Source organism: Sminthopsis crassicaudata, chromosome 1, assembly GCF_048593235.1.
Source record: "Sminthopsis crassicaudata isolate SCR6 chromosome 1, ASM4859323v1, whole genome shotgun sequence".
In the NCBI taxonomy this organism is placed as follows: Eukaryota; Metazoa; Chordata; class Mammalia; order Dasyuromorphia; family Dasyuridae; genus Sminthopsis; species Sminthopsis crassicaudata.
Window position 1 is genome coordinate 388912473 of NC_133617.1, and position 16539 is coordinate 388929011.

Here is a 16539-nt window from a genome sequence, read left to right on the forward strand (position 1 = left end):
AGAACTAGAATCGTGGATAGTAGGGACTGGAGCCCGGGAAGTGAGGTTTGAGGGGACCGGGAATGTGAGAAGCGGAAGACTAGGGACACGGGGCTGTGGGGAGCGGGATCACGGGGGGCTGCGGCTGTCTGATGGGACTAGTGACGTAAGGCCCGGGGTCGGACTGTGAGGGACTGGTGACTTGGGACTGGTACTGGGCGGGCTGAGGGACTAGGACTACAAGGGGATTATAGCGACGCCGGGACTAGTTAGACAGGGACAATGGGAGTTTGGTGACATGGGGATGGGATTGTACGGTATTGGGGACTAGAGATGTGGGGTTTGGGGTTGTGGAGATTAGGATTGTTGGGACTGAGGACGTGGGCTCTGGGAACATGGGGCCTGAGGTCATGCGGGCTAGGGTCACAGAGGCTGAGGTCACGCAGAGCAGCTCCCCTGCCCCGCAGTCCCCCGGGCGGGGCGGGGACACGTGCGAGGGGCGGGGCTTCAGGCGGCTGGAGGGAGGGGTGGAGACGGAGCCTAAGTATTTCGTGGCTTCGGAGCCGCTCTAGTCGGCGCCTCGCTGGCAGCCGGAAGGGGCAGTGCACAGTTCCGCCGGGCGGCGTGGTTGCTAGGAGGGAGGTGACGTCGACGCGGAGAAGGCGGGACCAGGCGGGGCGGGACGGGACGGGACAGAACGGAACAGGGACGGAGGCCGCGCGGCGCCGCCCGACGCGCCCGTTCCGGGACCATGGCGGCCTCGGCGGGCAGCGCGGCGCCGGGGAGGCCCGGGAGGTCTCGGGCCGCGGCGGCGGCCGCCCCTCCGGAGCGGGGCGGCGGGAGTTGCGTTCTGTGCTGCGGAGAACTGGAGGCCACGGCGCTGGGCAAGTGCGACCACCCGGTGTGCTTCCGCTGCTCCACCAAGATGCGAGTCCTGTGCGAGCAGCGCTACTGCGCCGTGTGCCGCGAGGAGCTGCGCCAGGTGAGCGGGGGCCCGGCCGGCCCGGGGCGGCCCGGAGCCCGCCAGCCCAGCCGGCCCGCGGGGGGCGGGGACGGGATCCGAGAGGACACCCCCTCCCCATTTCCCTTCTCAGGGCCGCGCCGGCGAAGTATGCTCTCGCTGAGCCCGGCCGAGCAAAGTGTGGTCCCGGCCGGTGCCGGCTGAGCCGGTCGGGACTGGACGGGGAGAGCCGGGCGGGGCTGGTGGCCCGCGGGACCTTCGGCGTGGGGCTGGACGCGGTCTCCAAGTTTGGTTGGCGGGCTTGGGGCAAAGAGACTGACGGAAAAGTTAAAGAAGGTGAGGCGGGTGCGTGAGAAGGAGCGAACAGCGAGTGGGCTTTTCTCTCTGCTTTGGGGAGGGGACGAGAAGAATAGACTCGTTGGGCGTGAGGGACGGAGGGAGGGAGTTCGCCGCTCCCAGGAGGAGGAGGAGCAGCATCCCGGTTGTGCAAGGGAGAAGGGAAAATTAATGCAGAAAAAGGAATGGACCCAACTGTTCGGAGCTTCCTTTTTCCTCCGCGGCGGAGATAAAGACGGAGCAGGGGAGGAGGACCCCGTCCGAAGTGATCTAGATGTGGGGGCGGGATTTAGAATTTGTGAATTTCTAATCTGCTCCCACTTCTAGGTCATCAGGTGTGACCTTGGGCAAATTAAATTACTTAATTTGTGGGAGATTGAATTTTTTTTTCTACAGTACTGTGGGGTGGACTGAAAGTTAATCTGATCTATCTGAAGTAGGTGTTGAAAGAATAATTGAGGGGCGGAAATGCTTTGAGGGTCCTGACGAAAGGGACTATATAAATGTAAAGCATGGTGAGTTTTTTGCTCCCTCGCCCGGTTTCCGAGTTCAGTGGAGACATTATTTACTTTGTCTGGACTTGCTCGGACTGCGCGGTACAGAGTGATGACGAGTTTCAGTTTCTCAGTTTTTTACAGTATGACTGTGGTGTGCGGATTCTAAGAAAGAAAGAAAGGAACTTATTTGATCTCCCTCTTTTACTGTTCTTTAAAATACTTTACTTCTGGTGTGGTGAAGTCCCTCCCAGTTATTAATGGGGCGCTTTGCGTGAGTGCTAGCTGGTCAGCCGGATCTTTCTCTTCGGCAAAGTAAGGCAGATGGGGGGGGGTTGTTTTAACGTGGGAACTCTTTGAAGGAGAAGCAAAAGAGGAAGTCCTGGGTGTGAGTCTTCACTAAGACTGTGCCCAGCAGTAAGCCAGCCCCTCTGCGTCAGGATCTGTGCGGGCACCAGTGGAATATTCGATGCCCTCTAGGAGCTTACGTTATACTATTAGGCTACAGCCTGTTCACAGATAAGTAAATACAAGATTTTTCCATGATAAATGGAGAATCGAGCTGTCATTTAACGACTCGGGGAACCAGGAACATGCTCTTTTGGGGGAGCTAGGAGTCCATAAATCATAGGTGAAGAGGGAGGCGCCGAAGTAGGAAGGTAGAATGTACTAACTAGTGAATAGCAAGAAGGCTGATTTGGCAGAAGTTTTGTGTCTGTGTCTATCAGCTTTTCTAGAAAAATGAGCCAGAACGAATCAGAAGGGCTTTATGGGCTAAAGAGTTTGTATTTTATCCTAAATACCAAAAGAAGGCTGCTGTGTCCTTTAACAGGGAGGAGTGATACGGTCACACTTGTACTTTAGGAATATACATTTGGCTGTTGCTTGAGGATGGATTAAAGAGAGAAAAGTCAGGGAAACCAGTTAGTAGTCCAGGTGAAGTGGCAGTAGTAGAGGAAAAAGCTGATTTCTGAGAAATCAAGGAGGTGGAATGTACAATACTTAGCACCTGGGGCTGAGTGGTTTGAAGATGTCTCTGAGGCTGTGAAATTGGATCACGGAAAAAGAGGCGCCCTTTTCAGAAATAGGGGAGTTAGGAGGGAAGAGAGAAGAGTTCTCTTTGGGGCATTCAGATTTTCGAGTTGACTGTGGGATATCTTAAGTAGAGATGTCCAGCAGCTACTTGGAAAGATGATGTGGGGATAAATAATTTTATACAGATAGTATAAAGATTATAGATGACTCTTTGGGAACTTTAGAAGCTGTTCTGTGGGAGATAGCAATGAATTGTACTTGCTAGCATAGAATGATCATTTCTTCCTTTTCCAATCTGGCTCTGCTTCCTGGTAAAAACAACATATGAATTTCTGCTGTGTGCAAAGTTCTCTGCTGTGCTCAGGTTATGATAGATGAGTACGCTATAGACCTTGTCTCCAAAAGTTTATAGTCTTGTAGAATTGAAAGATAATATGTTGTGAGGGAGAGCGATAGATGCAGAGAAAGGATAGGAGCAGGCAAAGAGCTAGGAGAAATTTGAGGCAGGAGAGATAACTTTTAGGAAGGTGAAAGAGAAGGAGGGTGGGACCTGAGCTGGATCTTATAGGAAGAAAGGGACTTTTGACTAGGGAAGTCTGTTTGAGGCAAGACCTAACATGGATGTTTAAGGGGGGGTGGCAACAATGTGGGAGAGTTCCTTTGCTGGCTGGCAAAGGCCAGGATTTTCAAATGCGGAATTTTCCATGTTTGGGGGATGGTATCACAGAAAATTTGTATTTTCTTGTTCTGTATGTTGTATCCAATAATTGTTCATGTTACTGTATTGTACAAACTTTTGTGTGTCAGCATGTGAGGTTGGGGGTGGGGGAGGATGGACACAAAGTATGCAGTTAGCTTGAGAAGTTTTCCTATTTTTACTGGATCTTCTAATCTTTGTAGCAAGTAGATGTTTGAATAATGGTGCCACCACTAAGTAGCTTCATTTTAATCCTCAACTTTCAATAGAACCTATCAATTTTGTGCTTTATATGAAACTCTTCCTCTGCTTTCTCCCTTCCCCCACCCCGCCCCCAAACACTGCAGTTGTTTGTGCTTGTCATTTTGGTTAGTTTTGATCTCTCTGTTCTACTTCTGTCCTCTCTGTTCTTTAGTTGGCTAGGTTTTTTGTTTTTTGTTTTTTGTTTTTTTTTTTCCCCCCCCTCCAAATTGCAGCTTTGATGAACTCCACTTTCTGGGCCATTTATTTTCCTTATCAAAATATAGGGGTATCATGTGAGTACTCCTGCTTTAGTGAAGTTTCTTTTGTAGTTATTCATGCCACTCCATTGAGCTTGGGCCTTTTCGATCTCTAATCAAAGGATACTGATGGCACCAGATGTTCATTTATTTGAAAAAATGGTCAGATTTCAAGATGATTTTTGGTCAACATCTTCAGCATCTCTGAGGTTTCAGTACAAAGTAGGTTCTTTTATTCATGATGACCAAAACAGAGTTAAATTTAAATCAGTTATTTTTACCACCTCAGCTACTTTCTTAGGTAAGCCGATTACAAGTTTAAAGGGGAGGGGGGAGGGGCGGGAAGAATTTATTACTGAGATGATCGAAGGAGAGAAAGAGGTCTAAAAATGCCTGGTTTTGGATGATTAGCTTCTCGGTGTCCAGTGGACAATATTAAAATGCAGAGAGAAAGAATAGAATCTTAGAAGTTAGAGACCATAATTCAGGAACTAAGAATTTCAGATATTTTTCTTGACCCTCCTCTCTGCTCCTACATTAATATGGGAGATTGGAATGAAGAACTCTTCCGGTGGTATTTATCTTAAAGACTAAAGGTGAGACTAATGGCCTCAGTGTTGTTTATAAGGTCTAAATATATCTGGATGGGAATTGAAAGTTGTAAGAAAGGAGTGTTTTTTTCTATTGTAGTTTTTTCCAGTGAAAGAATTCCTTACATATAAAATCCATTTGTATGCTTTTTTTGTGATCATATTAAATTTCATAATCTGATGATCTTTGTGAGGCAGACTTTGTGATTACCCAGAAATCTGCTATTTAAATTATTTTTCTAGTGAATATATGCCTTAGCCATGAGAAAATGTTTTTCTTTATTAAAGTTCTAGTTCCAAATCAGAATTTTGAGTGCTTCTCTGTTCCTCTTGTTTACACTCTGTTCCTCTTGTCTACACTCTGTTGTTTACAACTCTAATTTTTCCTGTTTCCTCGTCCCCAATCCCTCCAAGAGAACAATTCTTTATAGCAAATAACAATAAAAATGTTGAGCAAAACTAGCACATTGAAAAAGTCTATTATGCAGTGTTCATCATCCATAGCTTTCTATCTCTGCAAAGAAGTAAGGATAAGTGTCTTCTGATAGTTCTTTTGGGGCCATGCTTGTTCATTATTTTCATAGCATTTAGTTTCTTGTTTTTATTCTTTACATTGTTGCTGTCATTTATATTGTTTTTCAAGTTTTGCTTAATTTCAAAATTCTTCGTATAGTTTTCCATGTTTTTCTTTATTCATCATTTTTTTTCTTTCTTTTTTCTTTTTCCTTTTTTTTTTTTTTTTTTTTTTTTTTTTTTTTTTTTTGAAGTATTAAGTGTCTGAGACCACATTTGAACTCGGATCCTCCTGACTTCAGGGATCCACTGACATTATCCACTACACCACCCAGCTGCCCCCTTCATATTTGTTTCTTATAGCACATGTACAATGTTTCCTTTTTTTTTTTTTTTTTTAACCATTTATTTAAAATTAGATACTGAAGAAGAAAAAAACAATAAAAAAAGAAAGACACAAAAAGAGAAAATAAAAACAAACAAAACATTGTCTTGTGCCCAGCAGAACATCAGGGAGGATTCCAAATATGTAAGAATAAACTTCCATTTCAAAAAAGCATTTGTAATAATAAAAGAGATCATTTTTTTTGCTTCTTTTAGATCTATTCTTTTGTTCTCTGCTGTGCAGCTTTTTACTTTATTCTTTTTTCCCCTTTCATTCCCCACTTCCATCCCCAGCTGACTACAGTTAAATGTAGGCATATTTATCAATTTATGTTAATTTAAACACCCTTCTCTTCCCCATATTTTACACCTAATTTTTCTCTCCCTCTTTATTCCTTTTCCATTAATGTACACACCTTGTCCCACTGTCATAAATCTACACTCCCTTCTAGCTCACATTATCCTATTTCCTACCCCCCTTATTTCATTATAGTATTGTTCCCTATTTGACCCATTCCCAATGTGAATGGCTTTTCAGAATTGCCAATCCTTCTCCCCTGGATAATGCCTCTGTATCATTTCTTCCTCTGTACCTCATTCTTATAGCATAATTACTATTTTTACTTTTTCCTAGGCAGTTTTTCTTTTTAGTCAGATCATGCTCATCTCTGCCCCAGTCTTTCTTTTGAATTACTCTATTGCTGCTGTCAATCTTAAACATATGGTTTACATTTCCATGTAAAAAACTTAAAACAATTTTTCCTTATTGAATCCCATGAAATTAGTTTTTGATGTTGGTTTTTCTTTGTGAAATTTTATATTAAGCTCAAACTTCTGAAAATCTGTGAATTAAATGTCCATTTTTATTTTATTTTATTTTTTTGGTTCAATATTATGGTTAGTTTTGCTAGGTGTGGTATTTTGGGCCACAAGCCTAATTCTTTAGATTGTCTATATATATATATATATATATATATATTATTCCATGACCAATTTTTTTTTTATTGTAATTATTGATAAATTCTGTACAACATATTTGAATTGGGAGGTGTTTTTGTTTTTTTGTAAGAGCTCTTCTACTTTCCTCTCCTTCTATCACTCCAGGATGGACATTTTTTCTTTGATTATTGTATAATTGTGCCAATGGGTCTTTTTTTGTTTTGTTTTGTTTTTAGTTATCATACTTCCTTTACCCAGTTGATAGGCATCTCCTGTATTTTCAATTCTTTATTACTACAAACAGTGGTGCTATAAATATTTTGGTGGATATGGTATGAGAGCCCTATTTTTAAACTGTGTCATCATTTCAATCAACAAATATGTACTGAATGTCTATTATGGTCCTGCCCTAGGCTAAGTATCTTGGGGAGATAGGAGCTATATAAGACTAAAGCATACTGGACACATTTCTGGGGAGAAATACCATTTGAATTGAATGATGGTGATTCTGAAGAGCAAGTAGAAGATGCCCTCTTTTTTTTTTTTTTTTTTTTTTTTTTTTTTTTTTTTTTAGACTGAATTGACAATGGCTGGTGGGTAGGATCGAGGAAATAGATGAATTAGGGACCAGAAATTAGGAGGAAGGAGATGTCTTTTTTTAATGGTAAAGGCATCAGTAGTCATCACCATTAATTGAGCAAAGCTGCTTAGCCCTTCACTTTTGTTCTTCCCCTTAACCTGGGTGCCTGTAGTGTTGATTGACTTCAGAAAGATGTGCTTCTTGGTCTATAGGAGCTCAGCCTACCACAAACAGTCACATCTCCATTTTGCATGCTAATTGAAGGAAGTTGTAGCTTATTCTATGACAAAGGTGCATTTAAAATTTTGGAATATGGTCTGTGATTTTACCTCTAAAATATTCAGTCTCCTGATTTTGTTTTACTGCTATTAAGATTAATCTGCATTCCTTAGCTCATAGATGGCTTAGAGAGGAAAATGAGAACAAAAATCTTGAATAAGAATTGGAAGGGGCCTTAAAGGTCATTTGGTCAATTCTTCAGATTTTAATATGCCTAATTTGAGATAATAACAGGATACCCAAATGTTAAAGTTTTGACAGGAAAAAAAAAAATCCAAGGGTCCAGAGTCCAGAGGTGATGTTGGAACCAGAACGATACTTCAGTCAGAAGTATCTATCTAGAAGTTGGAGACAACTAGTGATAGCCCTGGGAATCAACTGAAAGTACAGAAAGAAGGGCAGAGGATCCAGGCCTGAACTCTTGGGAAACTCAAGATTAGGAATGAAGGGGGGGTAAGAAATAGGGGAGTAATCAGTAAGGTACAAGGTAAGAGGCTGTCCTGTGCCTGGCAGGGCCTTGGTGTATAGTATTTTAGCTGAATAAGATACCACCTCCAGGAGATCTCTATTCTGTATGTACTGGGTTGTTGCACTCTGGGATTATGAAGATCTGTGAATCCCTACATTTGAATAACGATTGGTGTGAACTTTAGTTCCTAGGAATTCTGTATGGCCTCGGGAGATGAGTGGAAGGATAGCCCCGGGGAACTTTAATAAGAATGTAAAGAATGTGGATGATTAGGGAACTGCTGGAAAGTGGTTAATTTTCAGTTTCTTCTATTAGTCATTTGAATTGGTAAATTTGGTAATTGTGCATTTAAAATACCTATGGAGTTGGTGTGTTTATCCTTTTGTGATACTTTGAAAGCAAAATGCCTACTTTGAGATTCAAGGGAAAAACCAAAAGTGTTTCTATCTGACTGCTCTTTGGAGGTCAGTCTTGGAGGCCTCTCATGGATTAGTGAGCCTATGAGGAGGGGATTACTGCTGAGAAGGTGAAATGGGAAGCATTCACAGATTGGGGTAGGGAAGGGGCAAGAAATGGGATTAGTTAATCAAATTAATTTTGATCATTGTTTTCATTGGTGTCTCTGATAATTCAAATGCAAATAGTTTTTGCCTGAGTATAAGCATAATGAATGAAAACCCCTCACTTTCTCATCACTTGCTCCACTCACTCCAGGGCTCATCTTGTTTACTCTGTTGCCAGATTAATTTTACTGATGAACCACTTCTGTTCCGTTCATTCTCAGGCTCTGAAATTTAGGGGCTTCACTTTTACCTATAGCAACTAAGAATTAGAGAATCCTTTTAAGATTTACTAGGAATTCTGTGTATTATTTTGTTTAATCCTTAAAACAACTCTGATGTAGTTACTGCTATTTCCATTCTGTAGATTAAAATACTAATAGTTATAATAGTAGTATACATTTTCTTTCCTCTCACCTCTTAGCCCTTTCTTTTGACTGACACTCAGCTCAAAATTGGCCTCTTCAAGTTATTAGCAAATTCTGATGTCCATTACCAGGCTTCATCCTTCTTGACCTTTCTACAGCATTCTGTGGAACACTTTCTCTGAGTCTAAGGGACACAGTTGCCTCTTGATTCACTTTCTACTTTTGTGACCTCTTTGCTAGCTTATCATCTGTCTCCTGCTTGAAGAACTCTGGGCATATCTTAAGATTCCATCTCAGGCTGTCTTCTAGACTCTCAACTATCCTCTCAGTGACTTCAGCTCTTATCAGTTCAGTTGAGAGCCATCTCCAGTCATACTGATCCGATATTTGGCTACTGGGACCAGATGTGTCTGCAGGAGAGAGTGAGGCTGGTGACTCCTTCACTTCAGTCCAATTCACTTGCAGAGTATCACACCTATCTCCCTTTTTGAGGTGGTCCTAGATAATGAAGGACTGTCAGTTCAGTTATGACTCAGATCTAAGTGCTCCACACGTTTTTCTTAGCTCCAGTCCCTTCCTCACCAACTGAATAGCTTTGTTGAACATTTTGAACTGGCTTAACAGCTTCTCAATACTCAATATGTCCAAGACAGTTTCTTCCCTTTGTCCTCAAATCCACACTTCACCTAGCCTTCTATTTTCTTTTGAGACTATTCTCATCCTTCCTTTTGTCCTGTTTCACATCCTTGGACTTCACTTCTTTACTCTACATAACCAGTCATTTTCTTAGTCTTCCTTTATATTTAGCTCCATAAAATCTCTTATATCTATTCTCTTCTTTCAATTTAACATGGTCACTACTTCTAATTTAGGTACTGACCTCCTGTCTCCTGGATTATTGTACCCTCCCTGAGCCATGGTTCTTATGTCCTAAGGCATAAATCTGACCAGGTCATTTCCCTACTTTTACTTGTTACTCCTTCAGGGTCAGATTTAAATTCCTCTATTTGGCATTTTTAAAGCCCTTGATAGTGTGGGTCCCAGCTTTATTAGATGTTATTCCGCTTTTTGGACTGGCCTGCTTTCTACTCCTGCCATTGCCTGCCATTTTGCCCTTTGCATTATCTGTCCTGTCCCTCAGGCCTGAAAAATATATTCTCTGCCTTTTCTTTCAAAATTCGGGTCAAGAACCAGCTCTTCCTTCCTTGGCAATCTGTGTTAAGTGATTTGCACAAGAACTTACAGCTAGTAAGTGGATGTGCTTGGATTTGAATTTGAGTGCAGGCTCTGGAGTCAGGAGGACCTATCTACTGTACCACCTAGCTGCCCTGAGACCACTTTTTTTCAGAACCCTTTCCTGATTCCTTTGTCTTTAGTGCCTCTATCTCTCAATTACTTTGGAACTGTATGTAAGACATATTGTCTCCCCAGATAAATTCCCTGAGAGATTGTTTCATTTTTGTCTATCTTCCGTGTTTAATACAGTGCCTGGCATAGACAGAGGTGCTTAATAAATGAAAGTTGACCAATTACAGATTGAGGAAACTTGAGGGCTTTGGGAAGTTAAATTACTTGTTGAAAGTGGTTAAGTTAGGAAGTCTCTGAGGTGGATTTTGAAACCAGCTTTCTGGTTTTAGTGTCTGTAGGAAATTGTTCAGATTTGTTAACATGGCCTTTAAGGCCTTCAAGGCAGGTGGTTCTTTGAGAGGAGGCATTATTGAATGGCTGAGCTTGGAAGAGAATGCCACTCAGGAGTGGCATTGTCATTTTTTTTATGCCAAGAGGAAGCTCCTTTGGCAAGATCTGCTGATCCTTTCCCCTCACTGTCATGGAGGAATGGTTGTGTGACTTGCGCCATTCTAGGTAAGGAGATCTATGTTAGGGTTCAATCTCACCTCTGACTTAAAATGAATTAAATTTGGCTAGGAATTAAAGCTCACTTCATACAAATCCTGAAATCAGGCACCTTGGGACTTGGCAGTCTTCAGTCCTGTAACCCCAGATTCTTAACTGGATCTCAGCCTTCTCAAAGGATGTTTCAGGCCTCTAAAGTTCAGAGTTTGCCTGCCTTGATGGTCTAACTGTGCATACCCTCATAGCTCTGCTCAGAAATCTGTCCTGGGTGGGGACAGGTGGAGCTACTGCAGGCCTCACCCTTCTCCCCTGGAGTGGGTTGCCCCTCTGAATGGGCAGCATGACTATCTTGAGCCCTGCTGCTCTATAAGCAGAGACTGAGTTAAATGCACGAATGACTGCAGGCCACCTAACACAGTGAACTGTCCATCTCAATCCTTTTTTGTAATCTTGATGTTGTGTGGTTTTCAGGTGGTCTTTGGAAAGAAGCTTCCAGCATTTGCAACAATTCCGATTCACCAGTTGCAGTACGAAAAAAAATATGACATCTATTTTGCTGATGGAAAGGTTTATGCTTTATACAGGTGAGACAAAAATTCCTTGCTCCTTTAGAATTTCTAAAGTCCTTCCTATTTTATGACATTTTATAAATTTCAAATCATATCTATATTTACTTTCACTTTCTCTTAATCTATGATCCTGTGAGATAGAAAGATTGTGTAACATTGCACAGATAAAAGAACTGAGGAATTGATAGGATATGCAGCTTTCCCAAAGTGACAGTGGCAGAGTTGGGGCTAAAATCCAAGCTTCCTTGACTCCTAACTCTTTCATCTGTATTAAGGAAAGCAATAAGTGCCTTTTAAAAAAATATTTTATCCTCACTTAACTAAAACCCAGATCATGTCCTCAAATAATAAAGGGCAACTTCCAAGCCTATTCTAGATGCCCCCTTGTCTTGAACACAATGAGGACTTTATCTGCATCTGTGCAGACATTTAAGATTCCCCATTTCTAAAAGCAAGAGGACTAGACTAGATGATCTTTAAGGTCTCTTCTAGTTCCGTTGACTTCAGTCTAAATTATTATGACATTGTTATGGTGACCTGTATAAAGCAACTTTCCCTTCTTTCCTTTTAATCCTTCTCTTCACACCCCCTATTTCTTACTTAGGGTTAGTAAAACTAGTGACAGAGGTGCTGGTTTTCATTTTAGGAAGTTGCTCCAACATGAATGTCCCCTATGTCCAGAACAGCGACCTTTCAGCCTCTTTGTTGACTTAGAACAGCACATGAGGAAGCAGCATGAGCTTTTCTGCTGTAAGCTGTGTGTGAAACACCTAAAGGTGAGTAGGGACAATATAGGCTGGGCCTGGAGGGAAAAGAGGAGAATGCCCTTGAAAACAAGTCAAGGGAGTTCTCCTTTGATAACTGCAAAAAGGTAGTATGATTGAACATGGTTTCAAGAGCCACCTTGTGTGACTGGCAAAGGATCTACAGTGGCATCATTTTGCTTTTGAGAAGCTAAGGCCAGAGGAAATAGATTTACCAAAGCTGATACAAGGTAGTAAGCGGGACTGAATGCTTTGTGACTAATGTCCAAACTTAAACTTGCAGAAGAGTCGAGAATGTGAATCTCCCTATTTTCTTTGCAGAGGTGGGAGACTATGGTTATAAATTTTTGATGTGTTACTTGGGATTTTTTTCTGTTAAAAAGATTGACTTTCTTTGTGTTAACAGTAAGAAGAAATATATTTAGAAATGAGTTATATAAAGATGAAAGTTATCCATAAAAATTAGGTTTAAGTTATCCTTAATTTTCTTCAAATCTCAGTACAAACAATCTCTCTTTTATAAGACTTTTCCTCTTCATTCTGGCTGCTGGCCATATCATTTATTTTGTATACATCTATATATAATATGTGTGTCTTGTCTTCTCTGATGCAATCTTAGTTTGTGAAGGTCAAAGATTGTTTAATTTCTGTCTTTGGATCTCTGGCCCCTAGTACAGTTCCTGTTACATCATAGGCTCTTAAATAATGGTTATTGATTTGGTTTGTACTTGAGTAGAATATCCCAAATGTAATACAAAATAGATCTTAAGTGCTTTAGGGAAGTGCTAACAGTAATGTAAGAAGTACTCTGAAAATCATTTCCAACCAGGGGAGTTCAGAAAAGGCTCATTTGAACTTGTAGGATGTATTGAATTTCAACGTGGATAAATGTGTAGGGGTCAGAGTTAAAATTTTTTCTTATTGTGAACTTAATCTTCAGCAAAAACATTGTTAGGTCTAAAAGAATAATAAAAAGACCAAAAAAAAAAAACAAAAAACCTAAAACAAGGTATTCTGACTTTAACTTTGTCCAGATCCTTACTGATGTTGTCTACTAATCTTTGAGATATTTTCCCTCCTTCCTTTATGAGTTCTGTACCTATCTTCTTATATTATTCCTTCTTCATCTTAACATTTGCCTTCATCTTTGGTGATTGAATATCTGTTAACTTTTGAGCACCCTGACATCTTATCAACTTCAATTCCTATAACCCTCCCCCATGTTGTCTACTTCTCTGTACCTATTCCTGAATCATTGAACCCTATTGAGGGAATGTACTGAATAATATAGTAGTAGTCATCATCATCTTAATAATAATAGTGAATATTTATATGTCATATATTTGTCAGGCACTGTGCTAAGTGCTTTACAGTTATCTCATTTCATGTTCACAATAATGATGGGAGGTAAGTACTATTATTATCCCTATTTTACAGATGAAGAACCTGAGGCAGACAATTCAGTGACTTGCCCAGGATCACACAACAAATATCTGAGGCTGAATTTGAACCCACATTTTCTGACTCCAGGCTTAGCTCTATTTATACACCACCCAGCTGACCAGTTGTGACTTCAGAGAGAACCCTTTTTGTCATCTTTGATCCACTGTAGTTGGTTCAAACCTTCTTTCTCATTAAGATGTTAGTTTCTACACACATACACACACACCCCTCACCCATTTTAGGAGGTGCTGTTGTTTATTCTGAAATTTAGGCTTTCTCTCATCTCCCTTATTTTTCATGATAATAATAGGAGCTAGCATATTTATTTAGCAGTGTATACATATTATCTCATTTTTCTTTACAACACCCTTGGGAAGATGGGTACTATTATTATCCCCATTTTACAAATGAAACGGAGGCAAACAGAGGTTAAGTAACTCAGTAGGAGTCACACAGCTAATGAGTGAGATTAGATTTGAACTCAGGTCTTCTTGTCTTCAGTTCTAGTGCTATCTGTTTCCCTCTTCTATACTTCAAAATTTCTTTTTCATTTTTTTTCCTATTTTATTCTAGTCTCAGAAGAGAAAGTCCTCATTCAAAACTGAACCCTTTGCTTTAGCTCTTGGCTCTCCCACATCTTACAACCCTTCAGGAATCTGAATATTAACTCTCGTTTTCAGGCTTCTTTCTTTCTACAAAATTCCTCATGTTTTTCTATAAAAAATTCATATGTATGTATATATCTACATAAATTAGTATATCCTTTCTTAACTACATCCTCCTTGGAGGATGGTGGGAGGGAATTAAAGTAAAAATGGTGCACAGCAGAGAAGAAAAGAACAATTTACAAGGAGTAAAGGAAAGATGGAGACTTATGAATATAATTTCTTTTACTAATACATATACTTTTTTATTATTAATTAAAGCTTTTTATTTATAAAACATATGCCTGGGTAATTTTTCAACATTGAACCTTGCAAAGCCTTCTGTTCCAAATTTTCCCTTCCTCCCCATCCTTTCCCCTAGATGGCAGGTAGTTCCAATATATTAAATATGTTAAAATATACTAATACATATAGTTTCTTGAACTGGTATTTGTCATTATATATTATGGGTCCTCTCTGTTCTGCTGGGTACATGACAGTGTTCTCTTTGTTTCATTTTGTTTTGTATTTCTTTTCTGTTTGTCTTTTTTATTATTATTATTATTTTAAAATAAATTTGAAAAATTTAAAAAAAATATTTTCCCTTGATCAACCATACGCTTGTACCAATGATCACTATTTTGAGTTCTTTTCATGCTTATAGAAAAAGTAGTCTGCTCTCTCCATATCCAATTCCCTATCTTTTTACTTCTCAACCCCTTGAACTGGGCTAGCCTGGTCACTCTATTAATAAAGTAGTCTCTTCAGTGTAAAATTGAACTAGTAAATAGAGTTTAGTAATTAACTGGTAGCCTTTTATCAAACCTTTTCTTTGATCTTTCTATATGGTATTTAGTCCTAAAAGTTACTCTGCCCTCTTAGATCTTGTTTTGTCAATTCTTGGACATTGTTTTTTTTTTTTTTTTTTTTTTTTTTTTTTTTTTTTTTTCCCTCTCCTGGATCTTCCTCTTTCCTGTTTCATCATTCTTCCTTCTGTTTATTTCCTTCTGCTCCCTACTTAGAAGTGTTCCCCAAGTATCTGTCCTAGGGCCTGCTAAATATTTTCTCTATTGGTGATCTCATTCTTTCCCACAATTTCAGTCCTCTCTCATCAGAAGACTTCCAAATTTTTCTGTATTTAGAGGCCACCCAATTAGCAATTTGGCCTAATAATTTTTAAACATATTTTTTATTTTACTAGACATTTTACAATTATACTTTTAAAAAAGTATTAATTTAAATAAATTTTTAAGTTCCAAATTCTTTTTGAGAAGATAATATATCAGTTATATGTGTCAGGTAGTGAAAACATTTCCATATTAGACATGTTGCAAAAGAAAACACAAAACCCTAAGAAACATTACGTGTAAAAAAGTATGCTTCAGTATACATATTCAGTTCTTGTTAGAGTAAATAGCAATTTTTATCATAGGTTCTTTGGAATTTTCTTGGATCTTTGTTTTAATCAGAGTAACTGAATCTTTCATAGTTGATCATTGTTACATTATTGCTGTTCTAGTAGTTGTTTTCAAATAACTCCCTCCAAAAGAATATTCTCCTAGTTGCTTCAACAAAAAGAAATTGGAAACACCTTCACTCCAAGTAAAAATCCTCTGAAATGACAGCAGAGAATTAAAATTTCTAAAGCTCTTTTTCACCCCAGGCTTACCCTGCATTCTGAGTGCAGCCAGAGTAGATAGCCTCCTGAGCTTGTGTATTGAGCTATGCTTTGTGATAGCCTCTAGTCTGTTGCCATAGGACAACAACTCTGTCTGAATTCCTTCCCTTCCTTCCCCAGAGGTATCCCTATCTTCACCAAAGCTCCAAAAGAAGTAGCAAAGAGCCCTCCTATATCTACTCTGTGCTCAGCCATAGTATGGAGGATAGGGTGTCCAATACTGATTTCATTAGGAATAGAAATGGCTTTAGTTTAAACTTGGTTAAGGAGGAAAGTCTTCCTGGGGGAGTTTGTACAGTGCAAAGACCCCAGCTGAATGCCTATTGAATGCCAATTCAAAAAAGCTAGGACAAAAATTAATTGAATTATTGAAAAAGAAAGGGGGTCAAAAAAAAAGGCTTGTCATTAACCTAGCTTCATAACTTAAAAAGACAAGGGAAAATAAGAATTTCCCCATGAAAGGAATCATGTTCTGAACTCTTCCAGCAATCTGGTGAAGCTTACGGACCCCTTCTCAGAATGATATTCTTAAATGTATAAAATAAGGAATGAATAGTTCATAGGCTCTGGATTAAAAGCATTTGCTTGAGATGACATGATGGTATACTTAGAGAACCCCAAAGACTCTGCTAAAAAGCTATTAGAAATAATTCAGAGTTTTAGCAAAGTTGCAGGATACAAAATACATCCACATAAATCCTCAGCATTTTCATACATTACCAACACAATCCAACAGCAAGAGATGCAAAGAGAAATTCCATTCAAAATAACGGTCGATAGTATAAAATATTTGGGAATATATCTACCAAAGGAGAGTCAGGAATTATATGAGCAAAATTACAAAACACTTGCCACAAAAATAAAGTCAGATTAAAATAATTAGAAAGACATTCAGTGCTCTTG

The 16539-nt window shown here is 39.8% G+C and overlaps 1 protein-coding gene across 4 annotated transcripts in view; it reads left to right on the top strand.

Moving 5' to 3' along the window:
* Nucleotides 1-687: 687 nt before the first annotated feature.
* ZNF598 (zinc finger protein 598, E3 ubiquitin ligase) overlaps nt 688-16539 on the top strand; it is a 35535-nt gene continuing 19683 nt past the window's right edge. For 2 of the 4 annotated variants that reach the window (XM_074279551.1, XM_074279552.1), the window contains exons 1-3: nt 690-961; nt 11010-11122; nt 11754-11883. In XM_074279551.1, coding sequence (XP_074135652.1) covers nt 731-961; nt 11010-11122; nt 11754-11883 — 474 coding nt within the window. In that variant the 5' untranslated portion in view covers nt 690-730. Of the gene's footprint in view, nt 962-11009; nt 11123-11753; nt 11884-16539 lie in introns of all 4 variants that reach the window. The other 2 variants (XR_012484429.1, XM_074279553.1) reach the window with 2 other exon arrangements.